Source organism: Rhodnius prolixus, unplaced genomic scaffold, assembly GCF_049639745.1.
Source record: "Rhodnius prolixus isolate KJV_2025 unplaced genomic scaffold, Rpr scaffold_17, whole genome shotgun sequence".
Taxonomy (NCBI): Eukaryota; Metazoa; Arthropoda; class Insecta; order Hemiptera; family Reduviidae; genus Rhodnius; species Rhodnius prolixus.
The window spans coordinates 3,150,832-3,169,170 of record NW_027411626.1 but is presented as its reverse complement, the minus strand read 5'-3'; the positions used below and the strand labels follow the sequence as shown (position 1 = coordinate 3,169,170).

Here is an 18,339-nt window from a genome sequence, read left to right as displayed (position 1 = left end):
AGCTACGATGTTCGTTTAAGTTTTAATCGTGAGCTGTCGTCACAATCTATCGATTGTATATAAAACATTAGTGTAAAATTGTGACAGTGAATATAATAAGGTGTTAGAATAAAAAAATATTATCAAAAATATATAATGTCGGCCTTATACGCGTCGAAAAGCCAAAACCAAATACAAAGATCGTATACGGTTGGAAAGGGCTACTCAAGAACAATCGAATGGTAATCATAAAACACCATATGACCGAGTCAACCTCGGAAAATGAATGAATGCGGCCGAGCGGATCAACGAGGGTGTCCAATACAACTGCAGCTGGGGCGGTTGAAATTATGCAAGTGGATGATGAAATCGCTTCAACATCGACAACGGACTGTATAGGCATAGATTGTGTTCGATCGTCGATTTGTTTCCTTGATTTCATCCTAAATACATAGTTAAAAAAAATATAACCCGTTACGTAAACGTATTCACGTACAACACACGGCCGTGTCCATGACACAGCCTCACGTTAATTTTTTTTTTTCTAGCGTATAAATTTCCGAATAAATATAAACAATCGAAAATTTATACTTTTGGCCATTAGAACAATATCGGAACGAAACGAGAAGGAAGATTCAGTAATTGTGATGTTTCTGCAAATATGTTATTGTATCTTATTTACTCTAATCTAATACTTTTTTATCATAAAAGTTTTGTAATAAATGTAAATTAAAAAAATAAATAAATTCCTTTTTTCCTAAGAGAATAGCGTGAGTAGTTTTTTTGGCTTAAATTAACAAATTGATCAAATTAGAGGCAATATTTTGAAAATCTAATAATATTGAACCAATAAAATCTAATTAAGTTCCGAGGTGCCCTTAAAATACAATTTTTTATATGAATAAGTATTTATTTATAACGTTATAATTTTCTAATTTAAAAAGCAATATTCCAAAAGCAGTTCAGTACGGCCATCATTATTTTTGCTGCTTGCCGAGATTTTTATTTAAAAATCGATTTTGATAAGTGACCAAATCAAACGCAGTAATACGAAGATTCCCCTAGTCATTGTACTGTTATTTAAAAGTAGAGGATTATTTTATATGTAGGTTGCTGACAGCAAAGCAGACTGGATAAAGAAAAAGTTATCAAAAGTTCAACTTTCAACACCAACTTCCAGTATTACAGAAGTAAATCATTAACAAGAGGAAAGTTTTTTTATTCTAATAAATAAAAGTCTACTACATAATTATTATTACCATAGTAAAACAACCACAACAATCAACTTTATTTCCATTATTGCCAAAATTTATTATCAAAATTCATTCCTGAAAGATATGTCAACTACACTTGCCCCGTTCGACGCTATAGGGAGTTTCAGTGTAACATAAATAGACTTGCGATCTTCTTCCGAATTCTTACTTTAAGAGTATATGGCATTCTCCATCCATTCTTCTACAGTGAATGTAGCTACCTTCGTATTGTTGGGATCTTTGTCTTTAAAGATCTCTGAAAAAATAATTTAGTTTTTTTTTATCTTTTTAGCAATTAGATTCCGCTTCAGATACTCTTTCACTCAAAAGGGCAACGTAATGCACTAATCCATCGGCTCTCATCACTACCTCACAACCTCAACTGATTGCTCCTTTATTGAACTAGTTGTGATGCTGTATATTCTACACTAGAATGTTGTCTACTTGTAAGACAGGATCTTCTTACATTAGGGGTTTTAGAGAAGGTTCCTGAGGAAGATTGGGAGGAGAGGAGCTCGGAATGAGAGAATATTGGAAAGGGATAGGGGGAAATGAACATGTATTGAATAAAATTGGAACAGACATATGAGAGGGATGAAAACAGAAAAGTGGCCGAAAAGACGTCGTGCTGAGAGGACACAGAAAAGTGGTAGTTTGAGGATGTGGGTCGAGGAAGAAACGTCGAGGTATGGGAAGTGAAATGGTCATAGTGACAGGAACAAAAAGTACCTCTTGGTTCTGATGGTGACAAGCCGTGGAGTACCTCGATTAAGAGGCACGTCATTATCAGATGACATCACTCCGTGCAGGAAGCGTAACGTAACTCCCCAGGATCTCGGCTGGATCCATGAATCTAGAGCTTTAACCACCCAGGCAATGTCAGTAATCTGTTATGTGTACAATGATAGTGCCTTGGGTCGCCCCTGAACAACAGCCAAAATTAAAATGGGCACTTCGCCAGAGTATCAGAGTTCTAAACCAGTGCTTTATTACAATTATAATCACATATTTTTGTCCTAACTGAACGTGGCGTATCAACGTAAATAACCAGAAAACATTTACCCATCATCGATTCCAGTCTCACAGCGCACAGGATGAAATCATCGATTGCAATTCTTCCATCCCGCCCGGCGTAACGGTGGCACAAAGCGTTAATCACTCGATTGCTAAGTTCGTAGCCAGCTGAGTTTAAAGCTGGTCTTAGATCAAAGGGATTCAAGTAACCAGTGTTCAAACTGTCGTATGACTCGAAAACAGTCTGTAAAAGAAGCAAAGTAGAAAGGTAAAATAAAATGGTAATTAATTTTTGATAAAAACTTCTCTTTTTTCTAATTAAAGAAAATGAATTTAAATAAGAGAAAGTACAGTAGACAAAGATTTTCCGAATTTCATGTAATTTGGTGAAAAAAATATGTCCGGCTTTTGGAGCTTTTAACGAACAGCAACAAAATTGCCCTCACAATAATGGCGACCTACTGACATGGGCTTCTCTCTTTGCATGTGAACTTGTAAGAGAACGATTGTAAGGGTACAGTAAATTTCCTGATAGGGACAATCCTCTTCATTCACGCTATAATCGGATAGAAGCCATCGTTTTACCCCATATTGCTCTTACTACCTAGGTATCCTAGGGCTTTTTCTCCACTCAGTCAGGGATTGTAAGAAGCAGAACTCCACAGTATTCTGGAGTACGAAGAGTAAGATGTCTCAAAAAGGAACTCCAAATCCGCAAATAATAAATAAAATAATGAAAAACCGAACCTTCCAAGCTTTTATAATATTGCATAGATACTTGAATTCTTCGAAATCCAATTTGCCAGAACGATCAGCATCAACCAGTGCAATCATGCTGCGACATGCTTCTTTCGAAAAGCCGCCATTAATTTCTGTAAAAACATAAGCATTAACAACTAAACATTTATATTTGTATTAGCACAACTTCCATAATTTACGCAATAGATAAGCCAACAGTTTAGACACCTGAATTCTTATTTGAGCCAATGGATTTCACGCTTTTGGACTCGTAGCTATCGCACTTACCTTATTTATACAATCTCTATTCATATTCCAGAAATGCTGCTCCAACCGGATATAAACACATGAAGCTAATTGTCTCAGGACTGCTATGGTCCGCAATGTGAGAATTTTTCACCTTTATTGACTTTATTAGCAACTCCACGTTCAAAAATGCAACGGAGTTTTAGCATCTGCACTCTAGAATTAAGAGCTAGATCTCGAAATAGACAATTGACGAAAAATGTGACTATTGATCTGTCCAAGCTGAAAATGAATCAGCTGACGAATCAAACTCAAACAACTACTCTGGCTGGGAGTATCCAGAACTAATGTGCTGATTGGCTCAATCTGCGTTGAAAGTCATTTTTATAGAGATGCTGGTGTCTAATCTAATCTATTTCCAATTTCCAAACCAACTTAATGAACTTGCACTTTTTATACTGAGATCGTTGGTATGGCTCTCGATAGTACGACGGATCATAGGCAGCATTAATCACGATTATTTTATTAACAACCTTATACATATATACCATTAACTAGGGTAGATCTTACGCCGACGGTTTTGTGTTACTTGTCTGATCCGTACATATATACCACTTAACTAGATCTATCAAGTGCATAAAGCAGAACTTATAGCATACATTATTCGGTTAAAAGTGCATATAAAGTAGGATGCGGCTTACCAAAAGCAGTTTTGCAACGAAACAAGGCCCATATGAAGGCCGTATTGCTGCTTTTGTTTTCTACTTCGGTTTTGTCTGCCATTAAAAAAATACTATTAATTAATAATATCAAAATGATAGCCCGCTGTTTTATACATAGGTATCGTAGTCTTACCATTCCTCATGATGCAGTCTAAAACTACCTTAAGTTCAAAGCAATCCATTTGCTCATCCGCACCAGCGTATTCCTTGAACAATTTTCTCAGGTTTTCTTCATTTGCTTTCTCTTCATCCAGATTCACTTGTCGACTTGTTGTAGCTTCTATAAGTTCCTATTTACAGAGCGCTCTTTAAACTAAAATACAACCGGTTGTTTTCCAAGTTTGGAGCTGACAGATCAAAACCGATCCGACAAAGCTTCTCTGCTTTAAATGAAAGACTGCACCGAAAAAAAGCTCCGGGCGCCAATAACCTCAGATGTTGACGCGCCTTGATTCATTTTTTTTTGGGGGGGGGAAGTCAACTATGATTACGTAAGTACAATAATAAAACAATTTATGTGCAATGTTTGGTAAAGGCGGAAACAAAGTGAAATAATATTCATGTCCAATTGAACTTTATTGATTGCAGAAATATATTACTCTCAATGAGTACCAGGGTATACGAATCAGAAGAATTTCTTGGATGTAACTCTTAGTAAAAGACAGGTCTGCTATTCAGAAATCACACTCAAACCGTTTGTCTCCTAACTCTTTCAAGGAAACAAGCGAATAATCATGAAAAATCGATAAAAAAAACGGATAACTTGAACGTAACTTGGAGATTACGTCATGTCGGCCACTGAACCAAAATTGACAACTGCGCCAAGACTTTCTGAAACGAGCACCAATCTTCTTGGCACTTTTTTATTTCCTTTATAGACCTTAATGATTTCACTCGGTAGATAAGGAATTCGTAGAGCTGCTTCTTCCCTTGTTGCCAAACCATCTATCTTATTTGTTCTTCTCTACTTAGAATCACAACAGATTGCTTGGTTACTTTAGGATAGAATTCAAAATTTAACTTGTTAATTGAAATCAAATAGTGTGTAATAAATTTAGAATGGGACATTAAATTTTTTTTTTAAGAGTGATAAAAGCAAATTTTAGAAAGAATAAAGGAATTACTTCAATTAAGTTGAATTAAATGCAAAATTTTGAGGTTATCTCTGTAAAAAACTATTGCCAAACATTTATAATTCTAACGTAGCTCATGCGCATGTCTGTTTATAGCGCTTTCTATATTTTCTTTCATTTCCTCTTTTCTAATACTTATTTTGTTCAACTTACTTTGGCTGTTCCTGTTTCAATTTCTTCATCTTGCTCCCTAAAAAAGGAATTTATGAATTTAGTAATGGAGAATTGAGTTCACTGAGATCATAACCTATAATGAAATTAAAAGTTAAGTAAAAGGTAGTAATGAGTTTAAAATGCCGTTTATTTAACAGACGTACATCCTTACACAACAGAGGGCAAATACATTAAAAATTGATAAGAATATAAGAAATACATCTTATGAATCATATACATCACAGTGTGCTATTTTAAAAATGATGTATGTAAGAAAATACTACAAATACGTACGTATTAGGTATATCTTCAACCATATTACCATATTGTTTTTTTACTGAAGAGACCATTCAGGAGGTACAAAAATTCCAATTTACAATATACAAATATATTTGTTAATTTATGTATCTGCTAATTGTGCACTTATATCAATTAAAATCCTGTTTCAGAGTGTATTTATAAAGAAATTAATGACCCAAAATACCTTAAATAGATTTATTTAAAATTTAACAAGATTATCGGACTCCATGTTAATATTGATATTGATATCAGTAAGGAAAGTAAGTTCATGTTGCAAATAAATATTTTTCACAAACGTAACCAAGTGGTAAACACACTAATTTTCTGCTAAAAAATTAGAAAAACTTTTTTATTTTCATGGGAATAAAATTCGCACAAATGACAAAATGACAAGCATTGAAATGTTTTGACTTTTTATTTTTGACGTGAATACGTCTTTAAATTTGCTATCATATGGGGGCAATCCAAAAAACCTAATAATAACAAAATCAGGGGATACAGTTTGGCATTATAGTTTCGAATCTATCGTCTACAACCAAAATTAAATTAGACCACTGGATAGCTAAAGAATCAAAGATAAGCGAGCACTGTGACGCAATGCGCGCGCGGTGGAGAGGGAAGCGCCGCTATTTTGAGATCATTTTGCTAAGTATCGAGATTTGCAATTAGTATAACTTTTGACTCGGAGAAGCTACGATGTTCGTTTAAGTTTTAATCGTCAGCTGTCGTCACAATCTATCGATTGTATATAAAACATTAGTGTAAAATAGTTACAGTGAATATAATAAGGTGTTAGAATAAAAAAATATTATCAAAAATATATACGAGGGTCGTTTGAAAAGTCCGTGCAAAGTCAGAGAGCTAGCACCACTGGCGCGTATCGAGGTTATGTTTAGTTAGTAGCATCTCTTTGAAGAACACACACCAAGTTTCAGCCAGATCGGTCTATTTCTTTGTGTTTGGCATTCGTTTGAATCGAGGAAGTCGAGTGATTTTCAAAAAATGGACGAAAAAGAATTTCGTGTGTTGATTAAACACTACTTTATGAAAGGCAAAACGCCTCAGGAGACTAAAGAGAAGCTTGATAAACATTATGGTGACTCTGTACCTTCGATTAGTACAGTTTATAAGTGGTTTCATAATTTTCGGAGTGGCCATATGGGCACAAGTGACGCTGAACGTTCTGGACGCCCTGTTGAGGTTACTACTCCAGAAATTATTGATAAAATCCATGATATGGTGATGGATGACAGAAGAGTGAAGGTGCGTGAGATTGCTAGTGCTGTGGGCATCTCGAATGAACGGGTACATAATATTTTGCATCAACATTTGGACATGACAAAGTTATCCGCAAGATGGGTGCCGCGATTGCTCACGCTTGACCAAAAACGAAATCGTGTGAAGTGTTGCAAGGACGGTTTGCAGCTGTTCCAGAAGAATCCGCAGGCCTTTAAGCGTCGTTTCGTCACTGTGGATGAAACATGGATACATCACTTCACTTCTGAGACCAAAGAACAATCTAAACAATGGGTTACCAAGGGGGAATCTGCGCCAAAAAAGGCAAGGCGAAGACCGTTCCTTCGGCCGGAAAGATTATGGCGACTGTCTTTTGCGATTCGCAAGGAATAATCCTCATCGACTATCTGGAAAAGGGTAAAACTATTACAGGTGCATATTATTCATCGTTATTGGACCGTTTGAAAACCGAGCTGCAAGAAAAACGCCCACGATTGGCCCACAAAAAAGTCCTTTTCCATCACGACAACGCACCAGCTCACACCTCAGCAGTTGTGGTCGCAAAATTAATGGAAATAGGGTTCCAACTCGTTTCACATCACCCCTATTCTCCAGACTTGGCTCCCTCGGACTACTATTTGTTCCCCAATATGAAGAAATGGCTGGCGGGAAAAAGATTTTATTCAAACGAGGAGGTGATTGCAGAAACGAATGGCTATTTTTCAGACTTGGACAAATCCTTTTATTCGGAAGGGATCAACAAACTAGAGCAGCGTTGGACGAAGTGTATAAGCCTAAAAGGAGACTATGTTGAAAAATAAAAAAGGTTTACCCCAAAAAATTAAGTAGTTTTTATTTTTGCACGGACTTTTCAAACGACCCTCGTAATGTCGGCCTATACGCGTCGAAAAGCCAAAACCAAATACAAAGATCGTATACGGTTGGAAAGGGCTACTCAAGAACAATCGAATGGTAATCATAAAACACCATATGACCGAGTCAAGCCGTGCCGGGAACGTAAAAGAATGAATGCGACCGAGCGGATCAACGACGGTGTCAGTACATCTGCAGCTGGGGCGGTTGAAATTATGCAAGTGGATGATGAAATCGCTTCTACATCGACAACGGACTGTATATGCATAGATTGTGTTCGATCGTCGATTTATTTCCTTGATTTCATTCTAAATACATAAATAAAAATATTTTATATAAAAAATATAACCCGTTACGTAAACGTATTCACGTACAACACACGGCCGGGTCCATGACACAGCCACAGTTTTTTTTTTTAATAATCTTATAGAAATAAATAAATAATACAACTTAAATTATACACCAACATATTTTAATCTAACAAATAAAATAATATGACAATGGAGTACTTAATTTTTTTGAGTGCTCCATATGCCTCTTCCAACAGATAAATGGCTTATTATTATTATTATTATGCCTCTTAATTTGCTTTTTTCCTACTTGATATTGTACAGAACTCGGCAACTTTAAAATAATAGTAAAATTTAAAATAAAATATATTTAAATTAAATAAATGACAAGTGTACGCTGAATTATATTTTAAAGAATAGTAGTAATCATAATTTGTTTAAATTTAATTTCCTCTTCATGACGGCGTAGCTACTGTGGGGCAGGTCGAAGTGTAAAATAAAATAAAACCTATAAATATAATAATTGGATTAGGAAGTGAATCAAAATAGAATAAGGAATGCTTGGGGACAACGCTGCTAATACCGGGTTCCGTAGTAACAGCGAACCTACGGGTAGAAGGGAGGATGAAAAGAGAGACCCTAAATTTGGCAACAAAAGTAAATAAATAAAATAGAAGAGGGAAAAGATGTAGTGATGTTAAAAACGAAGAAAACAACTGAATTTGAAACGACAAATTTAATCAAACAAATAACGGTAAATAAATAAACAAAAGAAAATATATTCAAACCAGAAATATATTTATTGGTAATCAAAATAAAATAAAGCGCTAATGTATCTCTATTTTGTGTGCAGTGAAAAGTGATTCACAATTTAATCTTCGCTAATCAGCCTAGTTAGCAAACAAAACCGGAAATTTCTTAAAAGCTCACCTTAGGGTACGGTACGTTCACAACGGAGCTGTGAGCATAGATGATAGCGGAGATGATAGCAGTGATGCATCAGCGCTTATAGAATAACCTAGTACATTCTTATGTGAGCGTGCACAACGAAGCTTCGACTAGTGACTCATACTCGCTGGTATAAACGAGCATAGATGATAGAATTGAATTTTTCATTTTTCTGCTAGCTGAACTCCAGTATCGGAGCTTCAAAATGGAGGTAGAAAAATTAATTAGTGCTGTCTTTACTCATTATTTTTGGTTATTATTTTATTATTTACTTTTAAACAATATTTTGTTTTTTAAATCGTGCTTACATTTATTTTTATGTGTATTTATTTGTTTTTCCTCAATATAACCTTACCTCAGAGTTATCACTAGTTTTTCTTCTATAGTTATAGGATTTCCATGACAATTTTTCCTACTTTTTCTTAATTTTGACCTTATTTTTTCTAAAATTTAGTCAAATGTGGTTCAAAAAAACGATCCGGATAATTTCTAAGTTCCTTATATAAATAGTGAAATTCGCCCAAAGTACTTCGTTTTTTTATTTATGGTATGTACATGATATTTTCTACATCTTTTTTTTTTAAAATATACCATTTGGTTGCTGGTGAACATAAAAACTCTTCTTCACTACTCGACATGTTGCATGTATCACAGCTCCGTTGTGCACACTAATCAGCGATTATATTTTACTCTATCAGTTATCATCTCTGCTATCATCTATACTCACAGCTCCGTTGTAAACGTACTCTTAAGCATCTCTGATGATTCACTTACTGATTCTCTCAATGCTACTCGACACTAACTGATTCTCTCAATGTTACTCGACGCTAACTGATTCTCTCAGTGCTACTCGACGCTAACTGATTCACTCAGTGCTACTCGACGCTAACTGATTCTCTCAGTGCTACTCGACGCTAACTGATTCACTCAGTGCTACTCGACGCTAACTGATTCACTCAGTGCTACTCGACGCTAACTGATTCACTCAGCGTGCCCACATCCGCGCACACCCTATCGACGTTCTTTTGGTTGTCTTGTTAACATTTGGCTGGTGATCTGTACCGGTGCCACTTCATTACCACTAAGCTAAAATCATTATGTTTACTACTAATCTTTTAAATACACTTGCCATTAATACAATTAAAATTATTTTACTGGAAATATTAAAATTATTTAAAAATTGCTGATTTCTATCGGTAACAAAGTAAACGACTGATTAAATAATTTCTCGTCTTCACTCATATCTATTCACTGGTACACTGAAATGGTCGAAACAATCTCAGGACATCCTCTTTTATAGTAACATTGTGACCCCAACAAGACCCCCCCCACTGTATGATGGTAAAAGCAACATCATATTTTCCCCGCCAGTGTAATGCCGCATTACGAATGCCTTTCTTAACAAATCTCCAATAATAAAAGCTAATTAAATTCTCGTATTTAAATTAGATACAATCTACTTACACCACTTTATCTTTATTTTCAGTGAAAACACGCAATAGAAATTTAGATTCTTGGTTTGGCAGCAATGTTGATGGAATGATTACGTAATCACCGGGTGGTAACTTCAGCCGTTGTATTACTTCTCGTCGACGGTTATGTACGCAGTTTGCCACAAATTTTTTTGTTTTGAAGAATCTCTGACCAAGAAATCCTGATTCCTCTGTCAGCTGTTTACAATAAACAAGTCGAGTCAATATTTCAAACTTCATTTTCTAACTATAGAAATTTTTATTTTTACTAATTCAAACTGTAAGCCTAACTTTTTAATTTCTTTTCGAAATATTGATAATCAGATAATCAGAATTTATGGTGGTCTAACTGTGAGAAAGATAGAAGGAAACGTTAATTACATTATAGACATGAAATCCAATTAAATATAAATAATTGGTAATATTTTCAGGCTTATCTTTTCGATTCCTTGCAAACTTTTGCATGAGTGCAATAACCGCTGTACACATGTTGTCCTCCTTGTCTGGATCACTCAACTGGAGGCCACATTGGGGATTGAGGCAAAATGAATCTGAAAGAAAATGTTCATGATCGTCAAAAAAAACAAAACAATCTATGAAAAACTTTCCGTTAGAAAACATCCTTTCACAAAATTTTCCTCATTAAACAGAAAAATTTCTCAAATTTTCAGCTAAAATTGAAGGCTTAGCTTTGTTTTGGAAAAGATCAACTCTTGTGTTTAGATTCTTAAGAAGTTTATGCTCAAAGTTCAAAAATGTCAGATAGCTGACGCTCCTTTCTACGGTGACTAACCTCACCCATCACACCGACCGCAACATTCCCTTCATAGACCAACTCGCCAAGACTAAATATCAAAAATTCAATACTACTCTCTCTACTTGCACAAATCCTCTTGTACAGTCTCTCGCCTCCTCTGACATCCCTAGTACTCCTCGCCGACTGAATCGCCAGTGGCCCCGCGACTTCCTTGTAGGCTGAGGACCTAAATCATTATTCTCTTATCTCTCTTCCTCGTATTCTCCTCTCTCCTATAGAGAGTGCTACCGCTGGATAGTTACTCTCCTCCTGCTCTCCTCTCGCACCAGTTCATCACTCTCTCTCCATATTTACTGATTGTATACAATGTATACAGATTGTAAATTACAAAATAAATTAAAAAAGAAAAATAAGTTCAAAAACAACTTCATCAGTTCAATGAAATGCTTTTGTTGCTTTTCATGAATATTAGTCATTGTCTTTTTAGTTATTTTTAACCTTTCCTTCGAAATAGAGTACAAGATGATGGTGGAAAGTGATAGTACTTTCCAGTTATGGAAGTACACCAGCTTATTGAAAACACAGGAACAAAGGGAAAGACTAATAAAGGGTGAAAGAACTAATATTCCACCAGCTCTATCAGTAAGGATGACCCTTTGAACTCTTCTTCACATTAATGGGTACTTCGCAGGGCTAAAAGTCTTGAGAATGTTGAAATCGCTGAGGATTGGATCATTCTCTGAAAATAAGCAAAGCAAAAACTAGATGCCACAACTGTGGTAGCCGAAAGCATACATACTTAGCTGCCAGCGTGTACAATGTTGTGGAAACTATAAATCTAAAAATCTTAAGTGTGCTCACAGTTTCAGTGGCAGTAGATTATTGTTACGAAACAATCGCTAACACTTAGAATGACAGAAATACATTTAGCTTACAATCCTTTGAGAAGGAGAACTCATTTTGACTTACCAAAAAAGACGGATATTGGGCCTGAATCTGCAACAGTACTACTACAAGTAGGCTATTTCAGTTAATGGCGAGATATAAAAAGAAAAAATTAGATTGCTCACAATCACCGGAAGAAGCAGTGAGTGACTTAATTGATTCAAGAAGTGATGTCTAATCGGCCAAAAGTTGATAATAAACCCAAACGGAGTATCTATCTCAACCTTCACCAAATTTCAACTGCAGAAAATAAGAAACTTAAGCTTATTTAAAAGTGCGCAACCCAGACGATTGAGCTGATTGGTGAATTTTAAAAACAACATTTTAAAGGAAAGTGAAACTGTAGTTGGAACATCGAAATATCGAATTGAAAAGCAGCAGTATACCGGAAGTAGCACCTGAACCATTTTGGGAATTTTCTGTAAAATTTCAAAAGATTCGCTCTAAATTTCATATTTGTAGTTGAAAAATTGAATCAAGAAAGTATCGAATTGACATGTAGTTTCATTCATAGTTATAAAAAAAGATTTAAATGATAATAATTAACTACGTAATCACTAAATACAATTCACAACATATTGTTCTGTTGCACACGTACAAAATGGATGGAAATCTTTAATAGTCTAAAAATAAATCAACTTTTAATTTGAAGAAGATTTTGTAAAATCCACAAAAAACTAAAAGAACTATCGCTATTTTCATTCATTCATAGCATGTTTTTGGTTATCTACAGAACCGGTTTTGGATTCTCGAACTATCATCCAGAGATATAGATTAATCAAATTAACATTGAGAATTTGATCTTATTTCCAATTCATACTATGTGCATCGGAGAAAATCAACGATAAAATCCACAACTGCAGACCAAACAAAATTCGCAAATAGTACGTATATATTATATATTTACCTGAAAGTGGATCACTACCGCCAGCCGTGCTTCCGCGCACCCATTCTGCTTCAATATTATATATTGTACGCCATAGTGTTTCGTCATCGTCTTCATTAGAAAATTCTTGAAATGGTAACGGACTCAAATTACAAATGTGCAACATCCAGAAATTCGCTAGCACAAATTCAAATGGTATCCAAAATTCACCATCATGATCGCTGAACAATGCAAGTTCTTCTTTGTTTTGTTCTGGGATGTTTTTCCATTCTGGCCAACTGTAGATAATAGAAAACAAATTTTTTACTAGATTGAGGCAATGGTTTAAACTTTTAGAAGAAAATAATTAATTAATAATTAAAATAAGAGTACTATAAAATCATCTTTAATTGGCCTCCAGGCTAAAAGTTGTGATAATAGGCTGATCATAGGTCAAGCTACTTGGAGGAGACGTTCTAGTTGATGTTGATTCCCAAAATGAGATATTTCTTTTCTTTTTTTTTATCGGACTGCCTTAGCTAGCGTAAAGTTTAGAAGTTGTATTCAAATCTTTGTACAATTAGCAGGAGAGTTATCAAAAATATACTTAAGTCTACATGGATTATTATATTTACTAGACGCTCCATTCACCGCGCCATTCGCTTTTACCACCTTGTGGATCAAACAACCTCAACAAATTGTATGTGCGAGCAGCCGTTACGACTTCTAAACGATGAACTCTGGTAATACAGTAATAACGTCCTGGTTTTAACCCTTGGGATAACAATTCTTTAGCTTCCCACTGCAAACAGATTCACCATTAATAGTTAGTTATTAATGCAACTTTTCTTATGTCAGTCAATTAATTTATACCATTTTAGTTTTAATTTAAAATTAATTGAGTGTTTGATTGAATATAAGTAAATATCTTTTTTTCTCATGTAATTCGTTTCTCGGGAAGGGACTTCCCTGTTAGGTAATTTCAGTGTAATGAACGGTGTAATTTAGATCAGAATTAAATATGATGTAGATAATCAAAGCTAGAAGAAACTTTATTGAATTAGAACCTTGAAAATAGTAGAGTATGGATAAAGGGAGATTTACATTTAATTTCAAAAAACAGCATCCCTGGTACTTCTGCCAGCAAATTGGAAAAAGTTATTTAACTTAATAAATTAAAATTTAATTAAAGAGAGTTTCCGTACAGCCGATTTAGTCTTGCACATTTTCTTATATTTTCTTTCATACTAGTGTACTGTTAGAATAATGTCCTCATTAGAATGAATTCCAGCCTCTGCACCCCAAATTAAATAATCTCATTACGGAAGTAAAAGTGAATACATAGCAATTACCGGAACTGAGCAGAACATTAGTGATGACTTTTCTTGAGCTTTCAACATGATTTCATACAAATCGTTTGGCACTTTAACCTCCTTATCGTTCAGTGTATATTCTTCTACAAGTCCGCTAGTAAAGTCTTCCAACGCTTCGGTAACCAAGCCAAAATGAAGTTTTTCGTACGCGCCAAGAAGTCTTATGTTTTTAAAAACAATAAAATAATATATTAAATAGGAAAGGGATTAGCTCACTGGATTCCCACTGGGAGATTCCGGGTTCGAATCCAGCTGCCGGCCCTAGAAGCTTCTTGCAGCTCACTGTCCGGTAATAGTCAGTGTTGTCTTTAAAGAGAGAACACTGTCCATAGGCCGAAGAGTGCACTGGAAAAACTCCGGGCGCCAATGACCTCAAAAGTTGAAGCGCCTTAAATTAAAAAAAAAAAAAAATAATGTAGAAATATAAATTAAAAATCTAAAGAAGTTATTACACTGATAAATGCTGTATTACTTGGCATAAGCTTTTTCAAGTAGAAGACTCCAGAATCTACTTTGATTTGATAATCTTGCGTATATTAATTGGCCCTGGTGCGTAGGAAGTCTATCATCAACAACAATGTCCACCCAATGGCCGTACTGCCAAAACCTTGAAAATAAGTAAATTAATAAATAAATATACATACATACAAAATATCTTACCCGTAGAATGTGCAAGCGTGGTATTCTATCCATTGCCTAGTTACTTTATGGCTCACAATTTAGTCAATTAATACAATGTGTGTTCAACATGTTTACGTTATCAAAATTCCAATAGTAATTAAAAATAAGACGAATTAAGAAAAAAAGTAAAAAATGTATAAAGAAAATTAAATAACATTTGATACAAAAAATAAACTTGAAACATAAAATTAATCAAAATGTACCAACCTAAAATGAAATATCCCTGCATAGTCATCTTCAAAACTTTGGCTTTCTGGTATAACTTGATTTAGTAATTGTTTGTTTAAAGATAGAAGAGTTAGCACTGATAAATACCAACTGGAAGCTGTTAACAAAAATTTGTTTGTTCATTTAAAGAAGCTCTTAAACGATGTCAACAAGAACTGGGGAAAACAAAATTTATGAATTACTAAAAAAGAAATTGTCACATACTTTTCTTCAAAAATCATCAGTTCATAATTTTGACGAAAATTTAATTCAGAAAAATTATATTAAGAAAATCGCAAGAAAATTAAATAATTAATTTAGTAAAGTGGTACTTTAAGGTTAAGGTTGAGGCATTGCTAGGTTTGCAGTTGGACCCCTGGTCAAGTGCTATCTATTGGGTTGTGCGGAAAATAATGCAGGATTTTATGTTTCCTTTAAAATACCCCTCCAAATAGTGAACTGTTTATGTTTGATGGACTTTTGACTTTTATAAATGTAAACACTCATTAATCCTCTTTCAAACAAAAAAAAAAAAAAAGATTGTTTACCTCTGTAACATTTGCTACGTGGAAATAATTCAGTCTTTACTAAGATGTCAAAGTGTGACTTTCGCATAATTTTGTTTTACGAGTTCAAACTCGGCTGGAAAGGGGGCACAAACGGCTAGAAATATCAACGATGTCTGGGGCGAAGGCAGGTATAAGTGAGTGCACTGTTCAACTGGTAGTTCCAGAGATTTCGTGAGGGAGACCTTGAGCCTTGAAGACAAAGAAGGCCGTGGAAGAAGTTCTGCCCTTGATGACTGTTGTTCTCCGAGCTTTGGTGGAAGAAAATCCCAGAACAACTGTTCGAGAACTGGCAGGGAAATTCGAAGTCAGCAAATCAACCGTCGATGACCATCTCAAGGCGATTGGGAAGGTGAAAAAGCTTGAAAGTTGGGTTACTCACACATTAAACGACCGCCAAAAAAAAAGATCAGCGGTATGAAATTTGGGCTTGAAGCCTCGAAAGAAACAGGAGGAGAAAATAATAATAATAATAAAAAACGCTTTATTCATTTTACACTTTTTTGTATACAATATTTACAGTTTGAATTAAAGCAGAATAAGGCATAGCTATTAGCCGTCTGCCAGGAGTTTGGTATTACACTAGTTCTACAAATTTAGAAATATTTATAAATTATGCTTTCTTTATTAAGAGTGTTTAATAAGATTACTTATTATTAAAGATTAGGGATCATAATTAAATTGCTCTTCTTTAATACCTTTTGATTCTTCTTGCGCCACATCTTGCCTTGAAAACGTACGCACATTGAATACGGGATCTTCAACAATTTCCTGAAAATTATGATACAAATAGAAATCCAGAATTCAGTAAAAAAAAAAAATTATTTGTTTTAAACATATTTTATAAAATAATATAACTTACGCCGGGACGTTTCCAAACAATAGGGTTGGGATAATTAGATTCATTCAAAAAGATAGAAGAATCATTTGCAGGGAATTCAGGATCTTCAAATAATGTAGCTCTGCTTAGACACTGTTCCTTCAGTTTGTTGTAATCTTGGATTCCACTTACGTTTTGGCTGAATCCAGTAGTATTTCGTTCACCCCACTGAAAAAACAAAAATAGGTCGGAAATTCTAAGATTTGCTCTCGTGCTTTATTTTGCGACAAAGAGCAATATAATTGATTCTCTGGAGCGCCACCAGCGAGTGGGCTCGTAACTCCGCACATGTTATTGTATTCTAAGTGGTAAGTGTTATTAGATTTACTAGTCGCTGAAGCAGTTGCACCTGCAGTAGTAAATTTCAATAGTTATTTTTAACTTTTATTATTAGTTTATTAACTAAAAAAATGTAAGAAAGTAAAATTTGAAGTTAAAATTAAATAAAAATAAATCCAAACGCAAATTTAAAAAAAAAAATCTCCATTAATTAACTTTTCAACGGTGTATTCGTTCTATGTCAACCCTTCAACAAAAAAAAAAAACAAATTCTAATAAAGAGAACCGGGGTCCAAGAGTGTAAATTCAGAAGAGGAAACACCAACCAGATGCCAATAATTACCCTGGAAACGTAGTCGTCATTAACAAGTAAGAAACCGGAATAGCATACATCTTCCGTGTTTGACACCTAACTTAAACTCAAACTGAAGCGTCTGTTCTGAGTTTTATGCTTCGAGGTCGAATACAACCTCTCGGAAACTTTCCCAAGCGACGGAAACTAATTAGCCTAAAAGAAGCCCTAAAGTTCTTTATTCTTCACATTAAACGTATTCAATTAATCTACAATTATCACAACAGAACTTTTTTATCGTTTTAGGTAGTATTGAAACTTACATAGTAAACTGGAATATTTCCTCTCCAGTACGGCATGGGGCACTGCGGTAATATGATCTTCCTGGTTCTGAGATAACAGACCCGCCTTCTCACTACCTCAGCTCTCCTAACTTAACTAACTTACTTAGAGCAGTATGCACTCTGTGGTTAACAAAAATTTAGATAAATAAGAATTTGTAAAATGCCAACATGGCCATTATGATTAATTTAATTTAACAATATGTTCATTTTTAGCGAAGTAATTAATAAAGGGAAAAAAATTATTTGAAAATTTAAACAAATCACGGTCGCCACATTACTTTTACTCAATCAATATATATATATTATTATTATTATGAATATATATAAATAAATTCTTCACAAATACCGACGCCTATACTTAAATAGAGCGATATACTCTAAAAATACCAAATGTACTTTCAAACAAATAAAAATACACCATCCAATAACCACTATTGGTATGTACTCTATATACTAGCTTTATTGATAACCAAAATTCAACCTCCACACTTCTTTTACTCGCTAAACTATCGATTTCCAGCCGACAAATATAGATAAAAGTGGCCAAGATCAGCAAGCAATACTGAACCCATAAATAGAAATCCATTACCCTCAAAAAATTATATAAGTACGCAGTAAATTTTTTGAAAAATACGAAAACAAATTTGGTGCCAACGACGTTTACATACGAAATAATACTAAAAAAAAAAAATCGCCAAAAACCGCTAAATTTATTCAGTGAAGTAGCACTTCACTTTATCGTTAAGTCTAACTTCCTCCGAAATGCCTTAATATTGAATTTTACAATGTTTAA

General features: G+C 34.5%; 1 protein-coding gene across 3 annotated transcripts; it reads right to left on the bottom strand.

Moving 5' to 3' along the window:
* Positions 1–1,265: 1,265 nt before the first annotated feature.
* LOC141459634 (calpain-B-like) lies at positions 1,266–17,736 on the bottom strand. Of its 3 annotated transcripts, XM_074138909.1 has the most exons (16): positions 17,526–17,730; positions 16,614–16,799; positions 16,450–16,522; positions 15,186–15,303; positions 14,770–14,904; positions 14,277–14,457; positions 13,560–13,726; positions 12,967–13,223; positions 10,739–10,908; positions 10,350–10,555; positions 5,239–5,275; positions 4,086–4,242; positions 3,932–4,006; positions 2,994–3,118; positions 2,295–2,490; positions 1,266–1,488 (listed from the first exon to the last, which is right to left on the bottom strand). In XM_074138909.1, the coding sequence occupies exons 1-16, from the start codon at positions 17,559–17,561 to the stop codon at positions 1,403–1,405; spliced, it is 2,205 nt and encodes a 734-aa protein (XP_073995010.1). In that variant the 5' UTR covers positions 17,562–17,730; the 3' UTR covers positions 1,266–1,402. The 3 variants fall into 3 exon arrangements, with proteins under 3 accessions (XP_073995010.1, XP_073995013.1, XP_073995012.1); XM_074138912.1 differs by lacking the exon at positions 2,295–2,490 and having other exon boundaries at positions 17,526–17,736; XM_074138911.1 differs by lacking the exon at positions 3,932–4,006 and having other exon boundaries at positions 17,526–17,734.
* Positions 17,737–18,339: the final 603 nt, after the last annotated feature.